Below are 26523 nucleotides of genomic sequence, written 5' to 3' on the forward strand. Positions count from 1 at the left end.
CCCATCAGAAAGGGGGTAAGTGAGGACAGGTGGGACCGTGGTGTCCATGGGACATCACTGAGGCTACAGATACACATTCTTATGTCTGAACAGCAGGTTAGGAGGTGAGGAGACAAAAAAAAAGCTTGGGGTGAGTAGAAGATCCCTGGGCTTCAGGCCCAGCACTGCTGACTTGAATAACTTTCCTAGGCAGGATTTCCAGGGCAAGGCAAGGCAGTGTTATGCTCCTGGCTTCTAAGTGCAGGAGAGTATGTCCACACGGCTGTCAAACATGCTCACAGGAATGTACTCAGCCTGAACCCAGTGCAAACACTTCTGCAGCCACAGCAGGGCACAAATCAAAAGTAAACTCCAGCAAACAGATAATTAATCAAGTAGGAAATTACATAGAGTTTATCGGTGCTACAGTTCAGCCCTCACTTCCCAAGCTAACTAGTTTCAAATTGGCTCGAGTATGTACAGCTAAGCAAGCTGCAATCTTCTGATGTAATGAGAAAGCAGACAAGTGTTCAGGACAAGGCTTCAAATCGGCTATTTCTGCTCTGTGGGTGAAGGCTTCCTGTTCACACCGAGGCCCCTGCAAGCGCTGGGGAAAATCATAACTGCAGGATACAAAAATCTATAAATGCAGAAAGTACCAGCCCTGTGACAGGGAAGAACTACTGCAAAAGAAATCCAAAACTCAACGTTCATGCTGTTCTCAAAGCTGTTGGCGACAAAGATATGGATGGCTATGGGAAAATGCACCCTCCATCAGAAAGACTGGGAAATAAACATATTTTCTCTCGAAACAAACAGGATACTGATCAGGCTGTTGCAATACATGCCCTTAGTTTTAGGAAGCACGTGAAAATTTATGGTGGAAGTTCAAAACCAGACATTCCAGGACTGTTTTGACAGACTGAGATTAGAAAGGTCACAAGAAAACCTGAGCTACGCAAGGGTTTTCAGTTTTTGTTATCAGCCACAAAAAGACATATTCACATAATCAAGTTTGTTGTGAATGAAATTACCTTACATAGTAATACTAGCCTGAGGAAAAATAAAGAGAAAAGTATACTTAATTCAAAAATACATTTTCTAAAATTATTTCTGCCCCAAACAAATACATTACTTGCTTTGTCAGGTAGAAGTCTTACTTTTTCCAAATAGTTACTTTGCTTTTTTATCCTCCTGGTTAAGTGCTGAAACACAGCAAAAAAACACCCTGTGGCCAAAGGTCCACACATACATGTCTATTATAATTTCTGTTTTATTTGTATCCATCTCCCTCACTTGTAACCAAAGAAACACCACTTAAATTGATCAGACACTGGATCTTCATTTTGTGGAGACATTAACTATTTTGAACAAGTTTCCAAAACCGTGCAGCATCTGGAGAGCTATTTTTGCTCAGACCAACTACCCTGACAGCTGACTTTACGATGGCAACTTTACTTCCAGCCAAGTGTCAAGCAGGAGAAAAGCCCCTGGACCAAGAACTTGCAACAGCCTTTTGTTATCAAGCTGCGTTGCTGACTGTGCTCGCAAGGTTAACACAAAATGTAAGAGGCTTGTGCACCGATTAGTTGCTCTAGACAGCAAAATCTGAACGCTACCATGAGAAGTGCGGTGAAGAACATCATTTTGTTGGCTCCCCCCAAAAAACATAACATCAAACCTCGCAAACTAAAGCTACTCCTGAATAACCACATTACAAAGCCCCGAGATGCGTAACGGAAACACCATTATAATAATGTAATACAGCCAGATATCAGGCATCAGCTGTCGCAGTCCTAGGCTTTACTTAGGGCTACTGGGAACCAGCAGGAGAATTTAGCAACAGGACCAGTTTGCAGCATTATACTGCTGTTAGGCGCAGCATGGTAACAGGGGTTGCCTTCCTCTTTAAATACCAACAACAAGGTGGTCACACAGTAGCATGCGGACAGCAAAGAAAACCTGAAGGCAAAACTCAAGCTCCAACGTATTTTTCTTTTCCCATTGAAAGAAATCCCAAATAAGCTCGTTGGAAAAGGATAATTTTAGTCTGGTGTATTTGATATACAGGCACACAATAAGCCTGAATTTAAAGACTAAGTATAATATAATCCTTTATGCTAGACTCACACATAGAATGCTTATTTTCTGTGATCCCATGAAACTAAGACTGCCTCGTATTTATTTTCTAAGAGATCACTACAGCAAGAAGGAAACATCCATTTCTGGCTTATCTGAACATTGCTCACAATTGTGCTATCGGTGGTCACAAGTATAAAAATAACACAACTGGGGAACGAGCTAAAAGTTTATTTGTAAAAAGCGTAGGTACATCCTATAATTAAACCATTGTTCCCCTCAAGTGCTCAAGAAGGGAATATTTGCTCAACAGTAGCATCCTGTTTAGATGCCTTCTGACATTAAATGACGCACTATGATCAACATAAGGCCTCCTGTACAGTTCTCCCTTCTGCTCTTAAGATGTGGTCCGATGCTGTTAACTCTCCGCTATTCATTACTGCTGTACTGAATTGCCTCAATGTACCACAGCAGCAGCTTCCAGAAGAAAACCTTAGGCACCTAACATATATATGGCATGCATTAAGAAAAATTCTTCCTGCAGACGTCATCACATGGCATGAAAACAGTGAACTAGTATGCAGAGCTTCTGAGATAACTAGTTATTCACATACCATGCCATGCAAATGAGTTGTTAGGATAAAGAGAGAGATTAGGGCTGGGTTTCTCTTGTTTGAAAACAAAAGCAGCCCTATTTTTTCAGATTAAGCTACACCAGTGTAAAACTGCACACTTTCTAAAATGGCCTATGACGCCAAAAGGAATTTGTTTTGAAAAGACTTAAAGCTGTAACAGTTCATATAAGACCACGTTTGGAGAAAAAAAAAATAGATCACTATTACTCACAGCTTAAGGGCATAAAACCATGTGTAATTTATGAACATTTAGAAGTTAGATTCCCCAAAGTAGGTATATTAACTTCCTAGTTCATGTCTTCAAAGAGAAAATGAATAGTTTAATAAAGCAATTAAAGAGGAGAGCTGTGTTACACAACAGACATATTAAAGTACAGGCCATGTACCTTTTTTTTTTTTTTTTAATTTTTTGAGCTTCTTTAGTCAATGTCGCGTTGAATTGTAATTCACAAAATTCGGAAAAACTCTGTAAGCAAGAATTCACCAAAGACATACGAAGCCAAGAATTTTCCAGATCAACTGCAGAATACACTGTTACCTTCAAAAAGAAAATAAAATCAGTCCAGTCTAAAATTACCAAGAGACTTTTGCACTGTAGAAGTTCATGCAGAGTTAAGTTTGCTTTCTCTGACAATGTATATCAGACCTAGCAGTTCTCAGAGCTGTATACACAAATATGAGCTAGTTATCTTACTGTCACTCCTCTTCTCTGAGCCTGCAGTGAAGTCCTTTTGCCAAATTTGCACCGTGACAATGCAGGGTGAATAGTAGTGTCACATGCATATTTACCTCCTCATTATCTGGGAGAAGCTAAGCACAATGAGTTTGTTAACAGGAGTAAGCAGCAAATACTAACATACTTCTCTCTTGTTATTTCCTGTACTGACATGAATAGGATAAACATCTTTTGTCTTTCCAACCTTCTCTCAGCTTTAAAGATACCTCACGACTTCTCAAAAGCCAAGAGCAAGTAACTACCTTTACAAGACAGTGAGGCAATGAAAAGAAAACACAAGTAAAGAAAGAGAGGCAATAAGAAGTTACTTTAAGGGATGAAGAAAACACAAGGTCATCATGTCTTTCTACATAAAGATTTTTTTAAGTTTTACTTAATGACTGAAAGGTGTTACGCATAAAAGTATTTCTTTCAAATTCCAATACTTTGTAAAATAAAACCAAATTTCCAGAACCAAGATCAAACATGAGAAAACACTTCAACACACATAATTCAACCTGAGCCATTCACAAAAATGCCAACTGAGTTTTCTGCTGCAAGCTCTGCTTTCCCCAGCAGCAACAGGAGGGCACGCCTGATCACCGCTTTCAAGTATTTCCAGTGCTAACAACACATTAAGTTTCCCACAAATTTAGTCTTATTCGTGGATTATTTTGGCCAGTGTCAGCTTTGTGGATTTAAGGGTGGGTTTCTTTTCCTTTGGCCATTGCCACAGCAGGCTTCCAGTCTGCTGATTCAGGAAGTTTTACAGCATTAACGCAGCCCTGGTGAGCCTGATTTAGCTCTGCTCTGTGCCCTTCACACTGGCTTTATCCCTGCACACGTGAACTAATTTTTTCACTGCGTCATTTCTTACTTTCTGCCTTTTTTTTTGTTGTTATCCCTCCTAGAAAGCAGGGCTGAGCAGCAAGGCCAGGAGAAAGTTTAACAGCCCACATGGCACAGACCATGTCACAGGGGAAGTGTTGTCCTACAAGCCCAGCTTAGTAGCCCCACTACCTGACCAACCGGTTTCTGAGCATCAGCCGGTGCCACTCCTCCTGAACACCCCACCATCCTTCGATGACCATCTCCTGAGGCCAGACACCACCAGCAGGCTTCTCTGGGTGGGATTTACGCCCCTACCAACACGATGGACCTCACTACGAGTTTTCAGAGTGTCCTTCCCTGGAGAGAGCACTCGGCCTCCTTCAGCTTTCACAACACACTGAAGGGCTGGGTCCAGCACCGAAGGCAAACAGACATTTAGAAAAGGTCAAACAAGGACAGAGAAACAACTTTACCACCACAAAAACACATTCCAGAAGCAGTCTGGGCTTTTTCCTTTACAAAAAAGAAAAGATTTGCAAAAAAGACACGCTAAATACGATGCCTGTGCAGTCAGGATATTTTTCCATGGGAGTTTTTGTTTTCTCACACATATTCCATGAGCATGAGGATAAAAATAACATTACCACAATGACGTATCTATAGTAGGAGGAATGACTTATGGTTGCCGACCGAAAGTCAAGGTTTCCTCTTTGCCCCCAATTTGAAAATGTCACCAGCCAATCCGCCGCCTGCCAAAATAATCAGTAATACCATCTCTTCCCCCAAACCAGAACACAGGGACTGCTCAGAGAGCAGCACAAGCCTTTAGAAAATAGGACAGATGGCATTACAACTCCAAGCAAAGTAACTCCTTGTATCATTAGCTATTGAACCGCAGCTTGATGCGAGGATCAGTGCAAAGCTTATTAGTCTTTAGACAGTTGGCAGCAACAGCCACTGCAGCAACCATTCGGGAGCAGAAGGAACTCATTCAGTTTAGTTGTTTTTCAGGTCATGTTAAGTCAAAACGTTTCTATACACACTCCAGTCCCCAATTTAACCTTCCTCAGCCTCTCCACGTTCAATTACACTTACAAACAGCTTCAGCTCACATACTCCTCCAACAAAGAGGGCTCCAGGAGCCCAGCACAGGTATCTGAAAAATTCCTGCCTTATGCCACGGTAGGATTTCACCCTACTTTGGAGAGCAAGGACTTGCCAAGAATACCACTGACCTCAGCCCCAACATTATGAAACAGCGCTGCCAGCTCCAGCCAGCTATGTAAAAGTAGGGATTGAATTCAGATCCGGAGCCACAGCATACTGTGGGATAATAGCAAAACAAAACCCCTCAAAATTATACTCTAAGCGCATTTTTCTTTTTACCGGAAGCAACCTTCAAAATAAACTCAGCCGGCGTTTCTCCCTCTCTCTCCCCTCCACCCCCAAAATTAGGCACTAGGAGGAAAGTTGTTCGCGTTCATGCATTTCTTCCCTTCCCGTGAGACTGCCTCCCGGGCATTCCGCGGTGGGGGGCTTGGGGGTGGGGTGAAACCCGCACCGGAGCCGCTCTGCTCCCGCGGGAGCGGGACCGTGGGGCTCCCGGGCTCCTCCCCGCGCCGGGGCTGCGCGGGGCGGGCGCGCTGGCGGAGGCCGCCCGCCGGGCACGGAGGGCAGCGGGGCGACCCCCGCAAAGTGGGAGGGTGTCGCAGGGTCCGGGGGAAGGGGCCGCCTACCTGGGGGCTCCTCTCCGCCGGGTTCTTCATCACCGCCTGGCGGAAGCTGTTATCCACGTAGGACGCCATCGCGCCCCTCCTGCCTCCTCCCGCCGCCGCCGCCGCCGCCCGGGGAGGGGATGGGGGAAGGCCGGCCGCGGCCTGGCGCTGCGGGCTGCGCGCCGGAGCGCTTGGTGAGGAGCTGGGTGGCGGCGCGGCGCGGAGGCTCCGCGGAGCTCAGCAGCGCCGCCGCCCGGAGCACGAGGCGGCGGCGGCGGCCGAGCCCCGCCGGTAGCGGCGGCGGCGACGACGACAAGGGCTCGGCGCTCCCGCTCTAACCGGCTCTACGCCTCCCGCCGGCCCGCTCCGCCGCATCCCCCCGGGCACCGCCGCCGCCTCTCTCCTCTTCCTCCTCCCATCCGGGCTGATGGGGAGCTCCGCGCCCGCCTGGGAGACGGGGAAGTTGCTGGCTCCGGGAGGCGGAGCGGCGGGGGGGCGGGTCGGGGCGGGACGGTAGAAGGAGCGGGGGGGGCGGGTCGCTGGGGGCCGCGGCCCCCAGCGACCCGCCCCCCCCGCCCGGACATCGCTGCTTTAGCATCCATCGATCTAGTGACTCCCAGCTTTGGGGTGGCCACCTGTTGTCACTCTTCTCAAGAGTAATCCCTATCAGCCGGCTGTCCACTCTGTCATTGTTGCGCGGGATAAAAACGAGGAAGGGAAGGGTGTGGACGCTTTAATTTAACACTTTTCTGGAGGTTATCTAGCCGTTTCTTCTCACGTGAACTTAAGTTTTTGAAGAGTAAAGGTCTGGCAACATGGCTGATTTTTCTTTGTTTACCACGACACCGAGCATGTCTCAACAGCAGCTTGACAAATAGGAATCATGGAAGTATTATTAATGTGCCATTAACGGCAGTGTAATGCTATTAATGTATTTGCATTTACAGCTGATGTGTACCCTTTGCTGATATGGATCACACAGTATAAATCACGTCAACCTTAAGGAATCTGTGATTTCCAGTCACTAACAAGGGTTTACACATTTTAGTCACAAGTAAGGCAGTGTAATTTTTATTTCTACTTTTTATTTGCAAAAAATCACAGGGATAACAATTTTTTTTCTTACACAACATGCAGGGTTGGTATTAGGAGACAAAATCTTACACTTTTAGACATACATGGCTCCCGAGCAGCCTGTGTCCTCAGACAGTAATCTATGAAACCTACTGAAGTTCTACATATGGTTCATTAACAAGGATAACTCTTTGGGCTAATCCCACTCATATGTGTTAGCAAAATATTTTTGCAGCTAATACCAATAATTCTGGGCAGACCATGGGAAAAGACTAGGGAAGGCTCCACATCCTGACTACATCTTGCTTGTTGGTGCTTAGTAGTAGACCTTATGGGGGATTTTTTTTTTTTTAACTAACAGATTGAAAATGTAATGTCCTTTGCCCTAAAAAAAAAATCACAGTTTTAAATATGCCTCGCATTCATCACCCAGAGAGTATAATTTCTTCAAATTAATCAAGCCTGCAGCTACAGGAAAGTGCCAGCTTTTCTGAAGCTCCGTTTACCAACCCAGAGTGCTGATTCCCTTTTATTTGTGGGGCATATGTACAGGGCAAGTGCCGCAGGAATGCGAGGAATGCTCTCCTGGGCTCCTCTCCTCAACCACTTCAGGGCACCCATTCCCTCCTGCTACAGACTGGCTTGCCTGACATCTTCATATCTCTACATCAAAATAGAGCTACCCACTCTATTTTAATATATAATTATCTTTCATTTCAGACCTATTAGCTGTAACAGCATCAAGTGAAGTGTTCCGCTCTGATTCATTTTTTTGTTGTGTTATCTGGTAACACAATACCTGTGATTCACAGTGACATTTAACTTCAGCCAACCGGATTTTGGAGGCTCCAATTGTACTCTGATTAGTTTAACAAATCTTGATGGTTATAGATGTATGTCAAGGGCCTATCACACACTACATGAAGTGTTAGAAATGGGAATGAATGGAAGGTAAAGAATTATGTACAAATATATTCAACAATTTCCGAATAATATTTAAGGATATGTTGCATTTACACCTTTTTAGTGTCTGTAAGCAACATATTTGTATAGTGCCGATGCTTCTGATTGTTTATGTTCTCTGTGGTGGATACAGTTCTGTCCTTTATGCTGTTTATTTCTAGCTAAAATTCAAGTAGTTCTTACATCTGAAAAAAAGAAAAAGGAAAAGAAAAAGAAAATCATTGTCAATATATAGAGTATGAACAATAATTATTAGAGACCATGTGATTATCACTGGAAAACCCCTTTTTTCATGCAAATACTCAACAAAATAGAATTTACAGCATATAATGGTTTTGCATTTTTTGCATTCTCTTAGTCTCACTGTCTTCCCTGCTTTCTAACTTAAACAGTAGATCAGTATATTTTAGAATATACACATGTACCATATACCATTCATTTTGCATTTTCTTTTTGGTTATTCTTCAGTCTGCGTTATCCGTCCTGATTTACGATGGATTTTGAGGGGGGTTATTTGCACTGATCACATTATAACATTACATAGGTTTCCTATCCCATATTACACTAGGAAACCAATAGTTAAGCATGTACAATACACACAATACCTACAGTATTGATATTTCAGCAATATAAAAAGGTTGCAATTCAAAATGTGTCAGCTCAGCATAATATCCTTTTGGATAGGTATAACTAAGCATTGTGTTAAGGTATTTTAGAAAAGTATTTTGCCTTAGAAATACAGAGTTTCTGCCTTCCTGAATACTTCATTTTCTTTCAAGGAATAAATTGAAATGGTCAGGTCAAACAGTTATTAAAATGCCAAGGAAACAAATTCAGCATTTCTGTGAGCTCTTTGTTCATTTGCTAACCCTCATTTTTAAAAAGATACTCACATTTTGAAAGCCTTACACTTGACTTAGCCACGCAGCTTTTAATTTGTGATACCAGTTAAATGCTTGGTCTGCTCAGGAGAGGCCAGCCCGCTCTGGTAGGGAAAAAGAATCTTGCTTCCTTGGGGAGTTCAGTAGATTATACACAGTCAGTATTGATATAAACCCATGAATGTCCTTTTATCCCCTTTCTTTGGATAAACACTTATTTTCATCTGTCTTCTGGAGACAGCATGGCAGCTGAAGCAGATTCATGCAGCCGATCTGCAACCCTCAGAACCACCCACCTCCTTCCCAGCTCTCACCGGCACCTTCTCAGCAACCATAAAAAGTTACTTTCATAAATATTTGTGGAGGTGGACAGTAAAGGAGAACAGAGGTATCAGTCTGATGAACCACTCTGTGGCAGACCTCGAGAAGCCATCCCCACTGGGCCGAGCAGAAGCCAATTTTATTGGATTTTAAGTAAAATACGAATAATTTCAGGTGCAAGTAAAGCCACTACCAAGAGAAGACTATCTTCTTTGAATAAGATGAGCCTCTGTGCTCTGTCTTTCAGGATGTCAACATTTGCAAGAATGCTGTCTCTCACCCTTTGGGATTTATACATGGCTGGGAATATTACAATTTGCAAGCCCAATTTTGTATCATATTTTACAACATGATTAAGGACATAGAGGTATTTTTGTTAGTTTGTTTGGAGATTTTTGTCTGTTAGGTTTTTTACACAGCATCCTCTACTTGTGTGGCTATTTGTCAAGTAGAAATCACTAGTGTACAGGCACAGTATGTGCCACAGCCACCCTGTGCCGCTGAACCCAGGAGTAGAATAGCAAGGTAGCAGTGAGTTAATACAGTCCATGCTAAAATAATTATTGAATCTTTACCATTGGTTTATGGTCCTTTTGTACTTGTAAGACAGTACAAAATCCAAAAGGCTATACAAGAGAGCCTGGCCTGTGGCATAAAGCAAAATTTTTCTTTGTTTTTTTGTTTTTTTTTTGTTTTTTTTTTCTTAAAAAGGAAAAAAGAGAAGAATTTTTGACTATGATAATGCATTTCATAATGCATACATTTTTTCAGAATTTGCCACTGTTTGCACAGCTACATTTGGGAATATTTATCATTTGACTTCTGCTGTAGCTGCAAATATGCGCAAACCAGCTTTAACTCGTTAGTTTAACACTAACATGGCAGCTCAGGGAGTAGCATGAACTGATTGTCCAACTATTTACATGGTGGTTTGAGAGGAATTCACAGCCCACACAGTGTTCCCTTCAGCTGCTCTGATAAAGGTGCCCAGACAAAAGGAACGGCGGCTGAAATCTATGTGGCAGTAGCACCCAGGGGGCACAGTAATGGGTGGTGGTTCCCCATGCTATATACTATATGAACACTGAACAAACTAGAAGGAACTCTTGAAGGTCAAACCTGAATTTCAGAAGCTCAGGTACGTCTACACAAGCTTCATTGGTGCTTGTGACCGTGATACAGGTGTGCCCCATTTCTCTCCAGAGTGGAAGTGATGATGGAAGATGACTGTGAGTCTCCTATCTGGTGCCTCTACTGGGACAGGGGTGTTCAGGACCTTGCTTCAACATCATCTGCTCCAGCTTCTCCTTCTGTGAAGAGAGGCACAAAAGTAACAACTCAACTTCTCAGCTCAAGTATTCTGAGACATAAGGAAAGCACTGCAAGTGCTGTTATTATTAATAACACTAACAGCATTTTGAGGTTGTTTTTTTTTTTAAACAGAAAATTAACAACAAACATATAAACAGCCAAAGGGCATCTTTTGTCATGATCGGGATGTGTTGAGGTTGTTTTGGTGGGCTGGCACAAAGCACACAGCTATAAGGTGGTGCTGCGCTGCTGGTGTGCTCCGGGACAGGCTGCTTGCAGGGAGATGTGCCCTGTGCTGGGTCTTGAATTGCACCCGCTGCACAGTGGCAAAGGTATCAGACAGACTAAGAACAGGGTCCTTTCAGATAGATGACACTTTCTGCATGATGTATAGGTTAAAAAATGCACTCTGCTCCTTTCCTAATAGTCAGGCACAATCTGTAAGACTCAGGATATATATATATATATATAGGAGCAATTTCAACTGCTGAAAGTGTATTATAGCACAATTTTGTGAACTATTTATTCAGTTTTGTGTATATTTCTAACATTATATTTCAGTAAATAGCATCCCAAATATGGAAAAATATTTCATTCTTTGTTTACTGCCTTTGAAGTTTTCATTACTGGACAAAGTAAAGCCTGAACTTAAATTTCTGTGTTTTGTTTTTAAAACAATATATTTCCTAAAAGAAGATACAAACTTATTCTTTTAAAATAACTGTAATCAAATTGTTTAAAATAATCTTTTGAAGTTTCTACAACCCAAACTTTACACAATTGTGCTGAAGTATGAAAAGGGGGAATTGTCTGGAAATCAATCTAGACAGGATTACTATTTATTCAAAGCTGGCCAAGTCTTTAAAATAATGTAACTCACATGTATTAATAGTAGCTAGCCAGATGATCATTAATATCCAACGATTCCACTTTTCATAAAACACTAGAAGATAATAAAGTTATCTAATAGATCATGCAGAATGATAAATAAAACATGTAAAGCTCTGCAAGGAAAATGAAACACATCAGAGATAAAAATATTTCACAAAGATGTGAAATATTTATAACAGAATAATTTCTTGTTAACTCTGTTATTAAGACCTTTTACTCCAAATGTGTTGTTTTCAGTATTAGGATTCTATATTGATTGCCTAATTCTCTCTGTCTACTATCAGAAACCTTTTTTCTTAAATAAGTCAGCTTTATTATATATGACTGAAGTGTTTGGCTTCAGTCTGTACTTGCCGTTTCAAAAAATACGGATATATATTCATACCTTTTGGCATTACTGCAGGGCATTATTCTACAAATTAAGTTTACAGCTGGCAGCATTTTTCTGTAATGAATTATTGATTAATTATTCCAGATATTGCCTGTCCTCGCTCAGCCACCCAGCACTGCGTACTGCGCTGCTAAGTCAGCCCGTGCTAGAACTATTCCTTGGACCAAGTCCCCAAATGCCACATTCCGGTCAGCTTTCACCTCTTTAGTCTTGTCACCATCTTCCAGAGAAATCATCCCCACTCTTCCTCGCTCACTTTAACACACTATACTGCATCACAAATATATTCTAACATGATATTACTGGCGCTCATTAGAAGAGCGTTTGCATTTACACTGCATTCTAACAACCTTTATAAATTATTCTGTTGCTTTGAAATTAATAGTCGTTGTGTACAATGTTTATGCGGTTCAGTTGCCTTCATTCTTCAGCCACCATTTAGATCTGCTCAAAGCATATGGGGATGTGTGGGTGTGAACTTAAGTGAATGTTTCTGTGCTGTGCATACATATCCTGGCAAAGCATATTCACACCTATATCATAATGTGACAAGTACTAGGTACCAATTTAAAGGGATAGAATCAACTTTAAGTTCAGCAAATGCTAGAAAGGTTAATATTTTTGTTACTTACAAATCAGTGATATCATACTCCACCAGTTTATGTTACATTTATTTTTCCAGGAAGAAACCATCTAGTACCTGGAATAAAACAGCATTAAAATCTAATTTTACCTTATCCAAAGACAGCATATTCCAGATAGATTGACACTGAGGTAAGCTACCAAGGTGATCTAAGCTTATTGTGGAATTGTCCTATTGTTCCAGAAAATTAAGTGACAATATGCCTAACCTTGTGTGTGCAGAGCTCCTCACTGTATCTGTAGTCCAAGAATACTATTATTAGACAGATCATAGAAAAAAAAAATGCGTTCAAAACATTGTTATGACCACATTTTGAACACAATCTCTACAATCAACAGTAACATCTGCAGTGAAAACCAAGACTTTCTACTCTTTTCGTAAATAACTTAATACAAAGAGATCCCTATTTCCACTAGGACCTTCAGCTTCTGTACAAATATACAGTGATAAATTCAAGCATTAAATTAATTTGGAGCAAGTAACCCTTGACTGATATAAAAGTGGAGACAGGAAGGAACAGACAAAAATAAGCAGCACTGAGCTTGTAAACAGTTACTAACTGTGGGGTAGAAGTTTACACAATGTATTCCTTGTGTTACCTGGATCTATATTTAAGACAGACAGCAATAATTTATCCTTTTCCCTCCGTTTCTCTGTGTTTATTTTTCTATTTGATTCATTTATGAAGCAGATACTTATAATACTCCTTAAACATTCAGTAGCTAGTTGTGATAAACACTATTTTCCTACTCCTGTAACAACTGATTTGTGCTGAGAACACCCACCATTGCCTTATTGTACCACTACTGCAAAAACACGGGAACCTGCTGCTGGGTTCACTTCTGATTTCGAGAGCAAAGTTAAAAAATAATAATTAATAATAATAAAAAATAACCTGCTTCTAGCACTGTTGCTATGCTTAGCAAAGCAACTAGCACACGGAAGTTGCCAGTGAAGATCTGTGGCCAACCAAGTATATCTTGCAAATGTGTTTTCTAAGTCAGGAAGAGAAACTGAAATGTGGGAAGCAATTGTACAGAAAGAGGTAGTTGAGATTAGCATTTTGTGTGAAATCATGTGACTCTTTGGAAGATGTACATTTTTGAAAGACACAGTAACCCTTCAAGATTTTGTCGTGGGAAAGTTCTTTACTGGGATTTTTCCCTTTTTTTCATGCTATTAACAATTTAAGAGACTGCTAACATGCTGGCATCTGACTGGCAAGACAAGAGCTCTGGACACTGCCACAATAAGCATACTCATGTTATCCATATTTAATTTTTGTTTCTCTTCCTTCAGCTCAAGCTTGCTGAATGGAGACAGCCCAATGAATTTAGTCCTTGGGATAAGGAAGTCTTGAAATACCTCAGAAATACCCTCCTGCAAATAAACTGGAGGATGGGAACTGGCATCCACATGCTCTTGTTTGTGTGCAATTAGCATCCACGTGAGGAAGCGTATTCTTCAGCAGGAGAAGAGCTAGGGTGGGTCATTACTCTTGCTTCAGTAGATCTTTGTATTACAGTCCAGGTCCTCATCTGATTAAAATCCACGTATTTCAATGAGCTTAACAAAATCCTGCTAATTTAAAACAGCTAAGGACCTGTTCCTTGGATCTGATCCCTGCTGAGGTTGCAGGGAGTTCTCACAGTGTTGCACCAAAGGATGGATATGCCCCTTTTGGTCTCTAGCTAAAAAAAAATGCACTGTTTTAACCCCCCAGAAAGAGATACTTTTCTAACATACACTCAGCTGTGCCCCTGGAAAAGGGTGCATGACCAACAACAAAACAATCTTGCCCCTATTCCCTCAGTGGCGACATCTGTGTCTTATTAGCAACACACAAACTTTTAAAATGGTTCTTCTGTCAGGTGGAAGTGAGCTGTATAACTTCATTCCACTGATGTGAATAGCTAACAATTTTGCCTCAAGCCTTCACCTTACTATTGCATTCAGGTATGAAGTTAAGATTCCTCTTGTCATGGAAGAGAGGAGCTGAAGTACAAGAGAAAATTTCATCATTAATTGATTCGTCTTGGTCCCATGTGTTCCAAAAATAATATCAGTGCTCCAGAAGTATTTGCATGAATATTTTATTATATTCAAATAGACTTTCTGAAGTTTTATTTGAAGTACCTTTAATTCTTAACTCACACTCATACACTTTAAGCAAGGGTCCTTCTCACCACATGTATAAATCTCTGAGCCAGATAGTGATTTGATACTCCTGAGCAATATAACTACCATTGATTAAAAAACACACATCAGCACATATTCAAAGTGCAAAGAGGGGACTTACAAGCAAAAATATCATGTATTTTTTTGAAACCAGCAATAATGGTATGGATATTCAGTTGATTTGAACTTGGAGACCAACACTGAGGCTAGCTGAAGTATTTTCCTACTGTAGTTAGATCTTAAAAGATCTGTGCATGTGGGAGTCAAGTTGCACCTGACACCTCCAAGGGTAGTCTGGTGGGAAGTAAGAATGGGATTTCTAGGTGGATGGAGATGTGACGGCATTTGAAAAAAACGGTCCACAGGTGACCTGAACCTGTTCTGCAGCACTTGCAAATCTTTGGTTTTGTAAATTTTAAGGATGAACGTACCCAAAGCATTACATAGCTTTGAGATTTTAACATAAACACCTCATGATATTGCAATGAGCATACAAATGTTTTCTCATCAAAACCATGTAGGTACATCATAGCCCTGATAGAGCATCTCTTTGCCCCAAATGTTTAAGGTTGAATCATATGGTATCTTCAGCTTCTAGCAGGCATCTGCAACTCTTTTGAAGGCAACTGAAAATGTTTAATTGGCCCAAATGTACTCACATGATTATAAAGTGAAATAGAGTAGCTGACATTAAAGGCTATGGATGTGGCATCAATAAAAATGTGATAACTCATTCCAGCTGTAATTTTCCATAAAATAATTTTCAGAAATTTGCCCATCACTTCACTTCTCTGAATTCACCTGAAACACTCAGTAGTGGTCAGAAAACCAGTAAAGAACTCATAATTCCCTTTTCTCCAGAGTAATTTCTGTGGCCAGAAACCTTTCCCAGGGCAGCAAGAGGGAGATGAGATCTGAATATAGAATTATTCTGGAAAACATGTAAGGATGCCTTTTTGGAATTAAAAAAGAACAACTAGCTTATTCTCTTCCACTCCTTCACCCTATGGTATGCAGGGTGAGAAGACAGTCTTCTCAGATGCACCAGAGGGTTAGGTCACCAATTCTCAGTGTATTTTCTGAGATGCCGCAGAGTCCTTTTTTACTGGACAAAACTATGCAATTATTTACTTAATTAAAACAAATAATCTTAAAGAAAACAAAGCTTAATCAAAATAGAAAAGATGGAGCAGAATTAAAATAAACATTTACTTTAGCCTATCTAGCTGTACCCTTCTTATGATGAGCTAAACAGGCTGTTGTCAACCTGTTTACCCAGAAAGCATAAAGAAGGTATATGTCTATAAAGCAAATCCTTGTGCTTATAGACTCCTACCAGCCCTGGGCCTGGTAGGAGCTGGTATATTCAGGACAAGAGCCTCACCATCTCACAGCCTCACCTTACAGGTCTAAGGTGACTATTGTTTTCCAAGCAAATTTCCTCCAGCTACGTCTGTGGGCCCTGGGGCTCACTGAGCTACAAAGGCCCTTAAGGATGATTATTAGACACCCTTCAAGGCCTTATCAACCCAATTTAGAAACCACATCTCACAGTGATCTTGGCCCCAGCCACCTTATGTATGCTGGTCGACACCTGAAACTTTTATTGGCTTGTCTGTGCAAAGTAAAGCTGCCAATGTAGTCATGCCAGTTAAAGCTCAATGAGCACACATAATTATAAAAATACCTTTCACAGCAACATCTTATTTCACCCTCCCTCACTAAAATGAGATAAAATATTACAAGACCTTTCAGAATAAGTGAGTTCATACTGCGACTGTTGCTGTTACTGTAGCTGTTTTAATTATAATCATGCAGTTAAAGAAAAAAAAAAATCCTGAAATCTCCTTTCAACTGAGAAGACAGGCATTTTTCATCACTCTTCCAAAAATCGTTTCCCTCTGTTTTGAAGTATGGTTTGAGGCAGGAACTCCAAATCTTCTATCAAACTTGGGTCTCTTTGATGATCCCCTTAGGCTTTCGTTCTGCTAGATTAATTGAAGCTTAGTGCAGTAGGAAATTTGGCCTCATAAAATTTAGAAATGCTGCATATTTAGCTAGAAGTACTCTAACCTGAGATACATTTTAATTTTTGATGTCACAAATCACTTCTTTCATATGGAAAAACATGCTGCAGTGGTGAAATCTTATTTTTTAGACAGGAAAACATCACAGAGGTACATTAGGAAAGTGTAAAGATTTCCTTCCTTTATAATGCTTACTGTGCAATACATCTTTGAACAAGTTACTAACATGTGTGCCTCCTTGTTATAAGGCACATAACAAAGCACATGCACCTACCTTGCAGGGGGGTTCTGAGGGCTGGCGCTTGCAAAGCCCTTTTGAGGATGAAACGCATTAGATGAGTATTGAGCACTAATCTCAGGCATGTGGACAAGCCATGCACATTCGAAGTAAAAACCTTTCTAATAACATCCATCTGAATCTTGAATACAAGAAAGAAAATGTAAGACAGCCTGTCAATGATCAAGGCTTTTTCATGCAGCTCACCCTACTGTTTGGCGGCTGGCCAGCTCAGAGGGCCCACGGAGGAAAATGGCTCCAAAGGCAAAAATGTGCATGTTAAGCAGAGGACAGCCTTTGTGAAGGGTGAGAAAAAACAAGACAAATTCCCACAACTGCCAAAGTGTTCTCTGGTACATGGAGGAATGAAGTGAGATGAAAGGGAAGGAAGAAACTGCAGTAGGCAGAAGACTTCTCACTACAGATAACTCTGGCCTGTATGCACTATAATGCTGAAATAAAACACATTTCTACTTCAGGACCAGGCCTGCTTTACATTAAGGATGTTCCTCTGTGGAGAGGCTGAGAGAAGCCAGGGAAGGATTTATTTGGAACTGCTGCTTCTAAGCCAACCAAGAATGCATGCTGACCTTCCAAACTGTATTAATGATACCACAAAGTCCTTCGAGAAGTTTGTGAGGCAGTGCGGTACAATCAGAGCATGCTGAGGAGGTCTGAGTGGTTCTTCTTCAGGTGGAGTGATGCCAACCTTTGTATTCAACAGTACTTATCTTGTTGTCAAAGGCACTTCAACTGGTGCTGCTGACATGCAGGGCACTGGCTCCCTGAGTCCCCGCCTGGTATTACAAGCCCCTGTGCAGAATCATCAGCAAATTCTTTTGTCTGATATATACACATACATACGTATATATATCTCCGATGTCAGAACTAACCCCCTTACTTCCTCTCACCAGTCATCTACAGATTCATTTCACTCAAGCTGTGCTCCAGCTGTACAGTGTTGCAATGCTGCAGCAAACATACGGAGTTCCAGCCAATAGTCCTCCTTCTCTCCCTACAGTGCTTTGTGTGCTGCCTTGGAGGCAGCAAGGTTTAATTAAAGTAAAATATGCAGGAATTGAATTAATAACAAGAAAATCTCTATCTATCATCATATATTTAGAGAATTTAATCTGGAAAGATTTCCAGTCCTCCATTAATATGTTTACATGCAAGAGATTTCTCCGTTAATAAAGCACAATTTACATTTAGATAGTACCTTTTATTCTGATAGCTCATCTTTACTGAAAGGTTGATTCCAGTCATGACTCATGTGTAGCCTTTCATTCAAATTCCTGCCATATAGAAAGAGCCCAGAATTAAATATTTAAGTGGTTTTTAACTCACGTTATCTTGCCACAGATCAATTTAGCACAACTCAGCAACTGCTAACATGATCAATAATTAATGTGGCTGCAGGTCATCTACTTCAGAGTTCTGTTCAGGATGTTAACATCTTCCTACAGTTCGCTCCATGAGCCTGGGGAGAACAGGCCAGGTCTACCATGCCTCACTGGAATGTAATTTATAGAGGAGTTCAGGCCACTGCAATTAAAACAAACAAACAAACAAAAAACAAACCCAACACCCATCAAACACAAACAAACAAACACAACAAAAAAACAAAACCCAAAGTAAAATACTTTGAATGTGCTCACAGAAGCGTTCAGGATGCAACACATGAGCCCTGGTGAATTTTCCTACCACGGTATATCATTTTACTAATCTCAGCATTTGATTGCCTGACATCCCCATCACTGCAGCAGGGATGGCAGAAGAGAATGTGTCTACACCTCAGCTGTTCCAGCCTGGCATCTGAACCCAAAATCTTGGCAGCTGAAACTGACATGCCACACCATGGACTGAAGCAAACACTATTCACCTTGGTGGGGGTATGTGGCATCCAATCAGTCACTACAGGGATGGAAACCTGCAGCACAGAGACTGGCAACTGGAAATAATTTTATTCTCTAACATACTAAAGCCTTCTATCATTTGCAAGAATCTTTAGCTATTGCTCTCTTAAAATAAACAAACTCAGAACAAGTTGCCCAGAGAGGTGGTAGATGCCCCATCTCTGGAAACATTCAAGGCCAGACTGGACGGGACTCTGAGCAAACTCACCTAGTTGAAGATGTCCCTGCTCATTGCAGGGGCATTGGACGAGGTGACCTTTGAAGGTCCCTTCCAACCTAAACTATTTTATGATTCTTTGAAACAGTGATGTTAGAGATCTGTAGCATGCAAAAGTGAGCCTGGTACCTGTGTTAATTTGGCTGTTATTTTGGATACATTTTCCAGTGTAGCTGCCCTAACTTCAGCTTGAGAGAAGTAATTTAAATGTGGACAAAGCCAATAAATTCTCCAATAAATCAATAACTTGCCTGAGATCTCCAGGGGTTTTTTTCAACCAAATTCAGACCTGCCTTAAGTACAGACAAACATAGTCATTCATTGAAAGAAAAAACCAAAAAAACAGAACACACAAACCCACACTGCATAGAGACAGACAAAGCACAATCCTCAGAGTCAAACCTTGGGAAGCATGAAAATCACATATTAAGAGCAAAGTCTTCACCATGCTTTACCATCTTCACACTACTTACAATGGCATTGTTACCAAATAAGTAGCATTGTTAATATCTGCTACCACTAAATTTCAGGAAGCAAAACATAAGGTTTTTTAACACAGCCTTTCAGCAAAAACCTTGGCAGCAAGTTCTTGTATTGACAGATTGCAGCATCCAGCTATAACAGTAATTCATTTAGGACCTCTGCTTTAAAATAAAAAAAAACCCCTACTAAATCTAAGCAGATAGAAAAAGTGGAACGTGTGTTGCAGCTCTAGTGTTGCCTCATATCTCCCTCCATCTCAGAAACAGACCCCTCTAGCAAGACAGCTTGTTTTGTTTGTTTGGCCTGAGGAAGTCTTGATGTCCACCAGGAGGCTACTTCAAAACTAGATGTACTTTCGTAGACTTTTCTAATGACATTACTGTTCCTGTTGCTGTTGAAAATTTTGAAGTCATATGATTTAATCTGTAGTGCAATTACACAGCAGTCATATTTTCCCATCTTTTATCTTTCTGTGACTTATTAAGCTTTTTCTGTACAGAATATAACCATGCCAGTTAGAAGAGTGGTCTTTTACTTTCATCATTCATACATGTTCATCATCTTCCACATTGTGGAAGAAGTTCGCACAGTTTACAGACAAGAGAAATAAAGGTTATCCCCCTTCCTGTATGAAGATGAATACCAACATAAGTAGACCTAGTAAGCGTAGCATCACAACACCTCTTCAGCTACACTGGTGTTTCAAACAGCTAAACTTTTCCATGAAGACAAGGGCTTGAGGGCCAAGCCAGCTTCTGAGCCTGGCTGTGTGTGCTGCCTCCTCGTTGCAAGGTAGTGTGGCACACCACTGCAGATGACTGTTGCAGATGACAGCAGGAGGTTGTACCCAGACACTGGAGACGCCCAGCAGAGACTGGGTGCACTCCCACCCTGGCATGATAGAGCACAATACAATTTGACTGAAAGGCTTGCAGAATAGGCTGTTGGAAAAGGGAGGAGGAGCGAGACATGGGAGAGACCAGACTGGGAAGAGGGGGAGAGACCAAGAACAGTCACACTGGGAGGAGCAGCTGAAGGGTCAAGAAGAGGAGCCAGGAGCCAAATGTTGTTGAACAAGTAACCCTTGGTGATTCAGAGCCAGTGTCCACCAGCTCAGTTCTTACTCAGAAGATCAGCATTTTCCAGCAAGCGTGCACAGGCAAGCATCGCCAACCAAGCACTCAGATACTGCCCTTTAGGGATGGCTGGGAAAAAGAAAACTATTAAAAGGACAAGAAAAAAAAAAGCTCAGTACCCAAATCGGAGCTGCCACATGTTTAACTAGAGTATTAATGAACACTGTGCTATCCTTGATTATTCATTAATTTGAAGTCTTATTTCAGACGTGGTTGGAAATACACTGGAAATCTCTTGCTGAGCATTTTTAACATTGTATGTATTGCTGAAGCACTGAGGATTTGCACTGCACCATACGGGTCCCTTTGGATTCCCACATGTAGAAATGGCTCATGCCCTAAGGTGTTTGCAAGTGAAAGAAAAAACAGGAGACAACAGATGGAACCAGCAGCTGGAGGATCGGCAGAAATCAAGGCAGCTCCGACAGGCATGCCAGTCAGACTTTTGTCTGGGGCTCTCTTATTCTGTATTTTTTGTCAGCACAAAAAAAATTAAAAAACAACAACAACAACAACAACAACAACAACAACAAAAAACTACTGGGTGAACCAGAGGAAAAGTAACTCTAGGAAAAGACCTGCACGCTCTCAGGTCATTTTCATGGAGTGGAAGATCCTGAAGAGCCACAAGTGCTGATCAGGAGCCACCTTTTTTCATGTAAACAAATGTGGCTCAGCACCAGGAACGTTCGCAGAACCCAGGGGACAATATGTCACAATGCGTCAGTCCTCAGCGCCTGTGTGGGGAGGGAGAGCCCACAGGCACCATGGTGGTGAGCAGAGGAGCCCAGGTGAAGCAGGGACTGGAGCCTTCCCGGGCAAGGGGAGCCCAAAGCATGCCCTCCTTGCCCCCCAGAGCCTTGGCACGGGAAGCACTGGTGGAGGCAAGGGTGGTGTTCTCGGGTAGGTGATGGCGCTGGGGTATGGGATCCCCTTGCACGGATGGGATGCTGCTCCAGCCTAGAGGGGAAGGGCAATGTTACTGCATATCTGAACAGCTGGTGTTTGTCCAGTGAACCCTTGTTTAACATGATAGATTGGTGATTAAAGCAGAAGCAGCATAGATAAAGATTAAGTAATGGCCAAAAATATACATCAAATGGTGCCACAGTTTTTGTTTCATTTGATAGTTGGATGCCAAAACAGAGGGGGAAAAAAAAAAAAAAAAAGAAAGCCTACTTTTATTGTTTACATTTTTCACATCAAGTATCTGGGTATTTTTCAACCACAAGGTTATTATTCGTTGTGTGCTAGGCACACGCATGCACATCCAGAGACAGTAACACGAACTGGATACTTTTTCAATTCGGAAGCTTTTGTTCTCTGCTCCGTGGTCCTCATTAATTACTTAAAAATTGTGCCCCGCACCTGCACATTGACGAAAAAGCCCTGGTAGTATTCAAGAGGAGAACAAGGTTCTGGTTCAAGGGGCAAAATGAAAACCTCCTGCTGAGAGCCAGCAAGGATTTCTCAGTGTTTCTAGTTAACAGCGGTTACAGAGATGTTTTTCTGCTACAGCTTTGCTTGAATTTCAAATGCACCAGTGTAAAAGAGCAGACTGAAGAATAAAACTGATGGACTAAAAAATATGTACCTTTATGAAATGAATCTGAACTTGTCTTGAAGTCTGCTTTTAAATTATAGTCGTGGTCTGTATAAAAATTCACACTGATAATGGTTTTCAAATAGTACAAATTTAGAGACTGATACATTTCAGTGCACTTCTGTCTTGTAATAATTAATCAGTAATTGTACAAGTGGTACTTTGGTACTCTCTTTTTTCTTTAAATGCCAAGGTACTTGAAACAGTACCTGGATAGTATAAATTGTGTTACAATACAGTATACGTGTTTCAGTTGTACTGGATATATGAGTATATGCTCTTCAAGTTATATACAGCAGTAGTTCCTGCTATTTGAGTACAAGTCACAGAAACATAACTGCAGGTTTGGGTCAGATTAAGAATTCATAAAATCTAGTATTCTTGCTAGAACTGGCCTTAAATCTCATTCACAGTTTTTGCATTGTAACTTTTTTGCAGCAAAAGGTGACTCAATTTAGCTCGAAACCGCATGAAAAAAGAATTTCCTTTGATGTTTTAAATATATTCCTAGGAATTTAATTCTAGGTTTTGGCTTATGAAACATTGCAATTGCTCCTTATTCACCTTCTTCAGAAAGGTCATTATTTAACAGCTCTCCACTGCATCCTCTTCAGCCATTTCTGAGAGAGAAGACATAAAATTTATTTAGACTTCCTGAAAATATTGAGTGAAATACATTGTCTTTAATTCCAGATTGCTGCTAATTTTCAAATCTTAAGATTAGCAGAATGACACAGGTAGATAAGTCCATTCGCATCAACCACTTCTAGTACCTTTACTCATTTTGACAGACCATTTCATGAGATTGGTAAGAACGAGTAACTAGAATAGCATACAATATTCAAGCCATAGGTGACAGAGCACGTGGAGGTCATGCTGAGTTCCCAGCTTGCTGTGAGCTAACATGGTACCATCCTCACTCCTTCTCAGAAGGAGCACATAGTAGTAAAAGTACACTAAGTTGTATAAACATCACCCAGTTGCAAAACCAGCCTGTCAGTTTACCTATTCAACTCTCCTGCTGTGTTGTTAATACCATTAAAAAATAGAGCAAATTTCAGAAAAATGTAAAGTTGGATAAACCTGTTTCAATCCAACTACTGTGCTACTTGCTGTCCTAAGAGGGTTTTCTACCCTCCTTTTTATCTAATATCGTGGTAAGATTGCTATTACTCTCAGTAGATGGTGGATTACATTCTCCTAAGAGCATAGGTTTTCTGGGGAAAGCACTTTTCCTGAGAAACTAATCTTGGAAAGTGCTTTGGCCTCTTCTTGCTGACTGTTCTTAATCCAATAACGTTGCAACAGCATTGTGTGACACAGGCGCTGCTCCTGTGAATGATTTCTGCCAGGCAATTCTGAGTTAAGGGGAATAGGCAAGGTTATTTTTAAAGCACCAGAAGTAACTTAATCGCAGCAACATAATCACTAATCGAGAATGCACAGCTTACTATTAGTGACACTGATAGCTCGTAAAGGGAAAAGTAAATTTCACCTGATTATTTATAGAGTTCTGTTGCATGTAATGGAGAAAGTGTGTTATTGCAGATTTACAAGTTGGCAGATTGGTTCATAATTAGCATATTATTCGTATGCATTGTAGGACTCTAAAGATAAAGAGCCAAGCATCTATGTTTCAAGTTCCTAATATCCCAGATAGGCCTACGATTAGTTTAATTTCCAGTGATTTAAATATTAGAAGATTATTAAAAACAAACAACCAAACCAAACAACAACAACAACCTTTAAATAATTCCTTAAAAATAAAATGGGATTTATTTACCTAACAGTATCTGTAAGTTTCTTGCTTCTGATTTGAGCAAAATATATTAGTCTCTTGTCATGATTCAATTTTTTAAAAAATAACATGCTCACATACCTCCACAGCTGTGTCCTAGAATTTCTACTGAGCTCCTGATCCAACTGGCAACCCTGAGGTCAAAAGGGGTTTGACCTTCTCATATAGCCTCAGAAACCATCTTCTCAAGGAAGTAAAGATGATAAAATTAATATTAAACCTGACCAAGCAGGACTTCTTCACTATATCATTTCAGCCATTCTCATAGAGGATCCTGATTAACTGCTTGAATGACTGTTAGCAGGTGACAAGAGGGTACAGCTTCAGCTTGCTTTTATTTCTTCTGCTATCTTCCAGTCCCTGGCTCTTAATCAAATTTAGAAGAAAAAGCTAAGCAAATAAAAGCAGAGTTAAATACTACTTGAAGTATAGCATAGGTGATACATTTTGCCTTTTGAAGATATCAAACTGGGGAATTAAAATGATATTTCTTGTGTCTATGGGCTCCATTGTCTTTGCCTCTGTAACACATATATAAAGAAGGAAAGTACTAAAGATGAGAGATGACTGTACAAGAGTCTGAACTCTACATAAGCACTGCAATTGATGGGCTATTTGTGATTTCATCTGCTAATTGCTGTAGCTCCCAGTTTTCACTCAGGCCCCCCTAGGAACCCAAAGGCATTTACATCCATGTGTGCACCGGGGTGGGAGCACTGCTTCACGTGCCTTCCTCCTTGGGATGACACTGGCTTCAGCAGCTCTGACCTTCAGCCACTTGTTCCCATCTTATACTGTTTGTTTTGGCACAACTGTTTCTCCCCAAGCTGCCCCACAAGGCCACATGGAAAATGAGATCAGTGAACTGATCTGCGTTAAAAATAACCAGGAAAAAAACCCAAACCATTTTACCAGGTGGTTGACAAGCGGCTGTTTCAGTGCCACGGGCAGCCCTGGGTAGGCAGGTCAAGGGAGCTGGAGCTGCTGCAGAGCAATGGCCTGTGGCATCCCACCCGGCGCTGGTGGCTCATATTAGATGGTGATCTCAGGGTAGCTCTCAGAGGGTGAATTCTTGTACCAAGCAGGTGAACGTCATTATTTCCATTGGCATGGGTATACTCAGGAGGTTGAGGTATCTTTTTCTCTAAAGACCGGCACAAAAAAAGGCAAAAAAGCAGCAGTGAGGTACAGGCACTGTTGATTCCTGTGTTGTCCCTCACGAGCAGTTTCCTCTGTTTACTGACTGTTTACGTCTGACGCTTATCAAAATGAGATATATTTAATGGATGAAATATGGAAAGCAGTTTATGATGCTGCAACTGTCTCCATCTTCTGAAGAAAACAGTGGAAGTAAAATAAGTCAGAACGACATATATGCATTTGAAGTTAGCTTAAACTATTCATTATTTTGCCATTTCTCATTCACAAATTTGTATTTAGCACTCAGTCTGGCTTGACTTATCAGTTTTAAGACAGAATAGCAAACCTCCTTCACTGATTCAAAATCGCTGGCCCTGGGGCTCTATTTTCTGGGCCACTCACTCCCCCTGCAAATCACAGAGTACCGTCAGCTCGCATGGAAATTAATAGGTTCTGTTGTAAACACACATCTTGGGCCTGCTTATGCTTTTCATTAGACCATCATGAAACAGCTACTCCTAGATAACACCAGCTGCGGCCATTTTATGCTGGAAAGCAATTGGGATGTTCCAGTTAAACTGGAACCGGCAACTCCAGAAAAAACAAATCCACACATGGAATTAGTTTGAAAAAAGTTAATCAGAGCAATACCAGGCACTATTCATGGTATTTCCTATATGATTATATAGTTTAGGTCAGGTTAAAGATGTTCATCATAGGGTGACAAGGCCAATTTTGACCCCAAGTCTCTGAAATCATGCACAAGATATGCTTAACTGTATCTACTATGAGTAGTAATCCTAACCACCAGCTTCAGATGGTCAGATTATTGTAATCGGGAAGCTACTGTTTGGCCGCTAGGATGAACTATTTCTGTTGTTGTTCAGGGAGTGGGAGGACACATTCCCTAAAGGGTGTTGTAAATTCAAGCAATGGTTCTGTATTTAGGAATGACTTGGTTCTCTGTGCTTTTAAATATACCCTACTAGCATATGTGCATGCTGGGAAGTAAGACTGCTAGGATTTATATGATTATTTATTTACATTGATATAAATAAAATTAAATAGCCTAGCTTACAATTAATATTTCACCAGTAACAGTGAAACAAAAAGAAAAACCATTCTCAGTATTATTTGAGTAACTGACACTCTTACCATCCTCTCTTCCCCTTTTCATCATTCTGGGAATATACCCACAGCTTTCTCCAGAACTGTGATCAAATAAATATGTCTTTCACTGTGCCTAGAGAATCAGTGCATCTAGTCCAAGCCAGGGAGCACACTGCAGACATTTTAAGTCTCCACAGTGTGTGTGCTGC

At 41.1% G+C, this 26523-nt stretch overlaps 2 protein-coding genes and 1 long non-coding RNA gene across 13 annotated transcripts in view; 1 reads left to right on the plus strand and 2 right to left on the minus strand.

Moving 5' to 3' along the window:
• Nucleotides 1-6246, minus strand: part of RAPGEF2 (Rap guanine nucleotide exchange factor 2) — a 185675-nt gene extending 179429 nt beyond the window's left edge. For all 8 annotated transcript variants that reach the window (XM_065061441.1, XM_065061440.1, XM_065061435.1 and 5 more), the window contains exon 1: nt 5976-6246. In XM_065061441.1, coding sequence (XP_064917513.1) covers nt 5976-6044 — 69 coding nt within the window. In that variant the 5' untranslated portion in view covers nt 6045-6246. The remainder of the gene's footprint in view (nt 1-5975) is intronic.
• Nucleotides 6247-7019: 773 nt separating this feature from the next.
• LOC102086415 (uncharacterized) overlaps nt 7020-26523 on the minus strand; it is a 46689-nt gene continuing 27185 nt past the window's right edge. For all 3 annotated transcript variants that reach the window (XR_010472286.1, XR_010472285.1, XR_010472287.1), the window contains 3 exons: nt 12419-12486; nt 10313-10503; nt 7020-8176 (listed from right to left, as the gene is read on the minus strand). This is a non-coding gene — a long non-coding RNA (uncharacterized LOC102086415). The remainder of the gene's footprint in view (nt 8177-10312; nt 10504-12418; nt 12487-26523) is intronic.
• SPMIP2 (sperm microtubule inner protein 2) overlaps nt 21393-26523 on the plus strand; it is a 43708-nt gene continuing 38577 nt past the window's right edge. For both annotated transcript variants that reach the window (XM_065061453.1, XM_065061454.1), the window contains exon 1: nt 21393-21566. In XM_065061453.1, the coding sequence (XP_064917525.1) occupies nt 21431-21566 (136 nt within the window). In that variant the 5' untranslated portion in view covers nt 21393-21430. The remainder of the gene's footprint in view (nt 21567-26523) is intronic.

Source organism: Columba livia, chromosome 4 (genome assembly GCF_036013475.1).
Source record: "Columba livia isolate bColLiv1 breed racing homer chromosome 4, bColLiv1.pat.W.v2, whole genome shotgun sequence".
Classification (NCBI taxonomy): Eukaryota; Metazoa; Chordata; class Aves; order Columbiformes; family Columbidae; genus Columba; species Columba livia.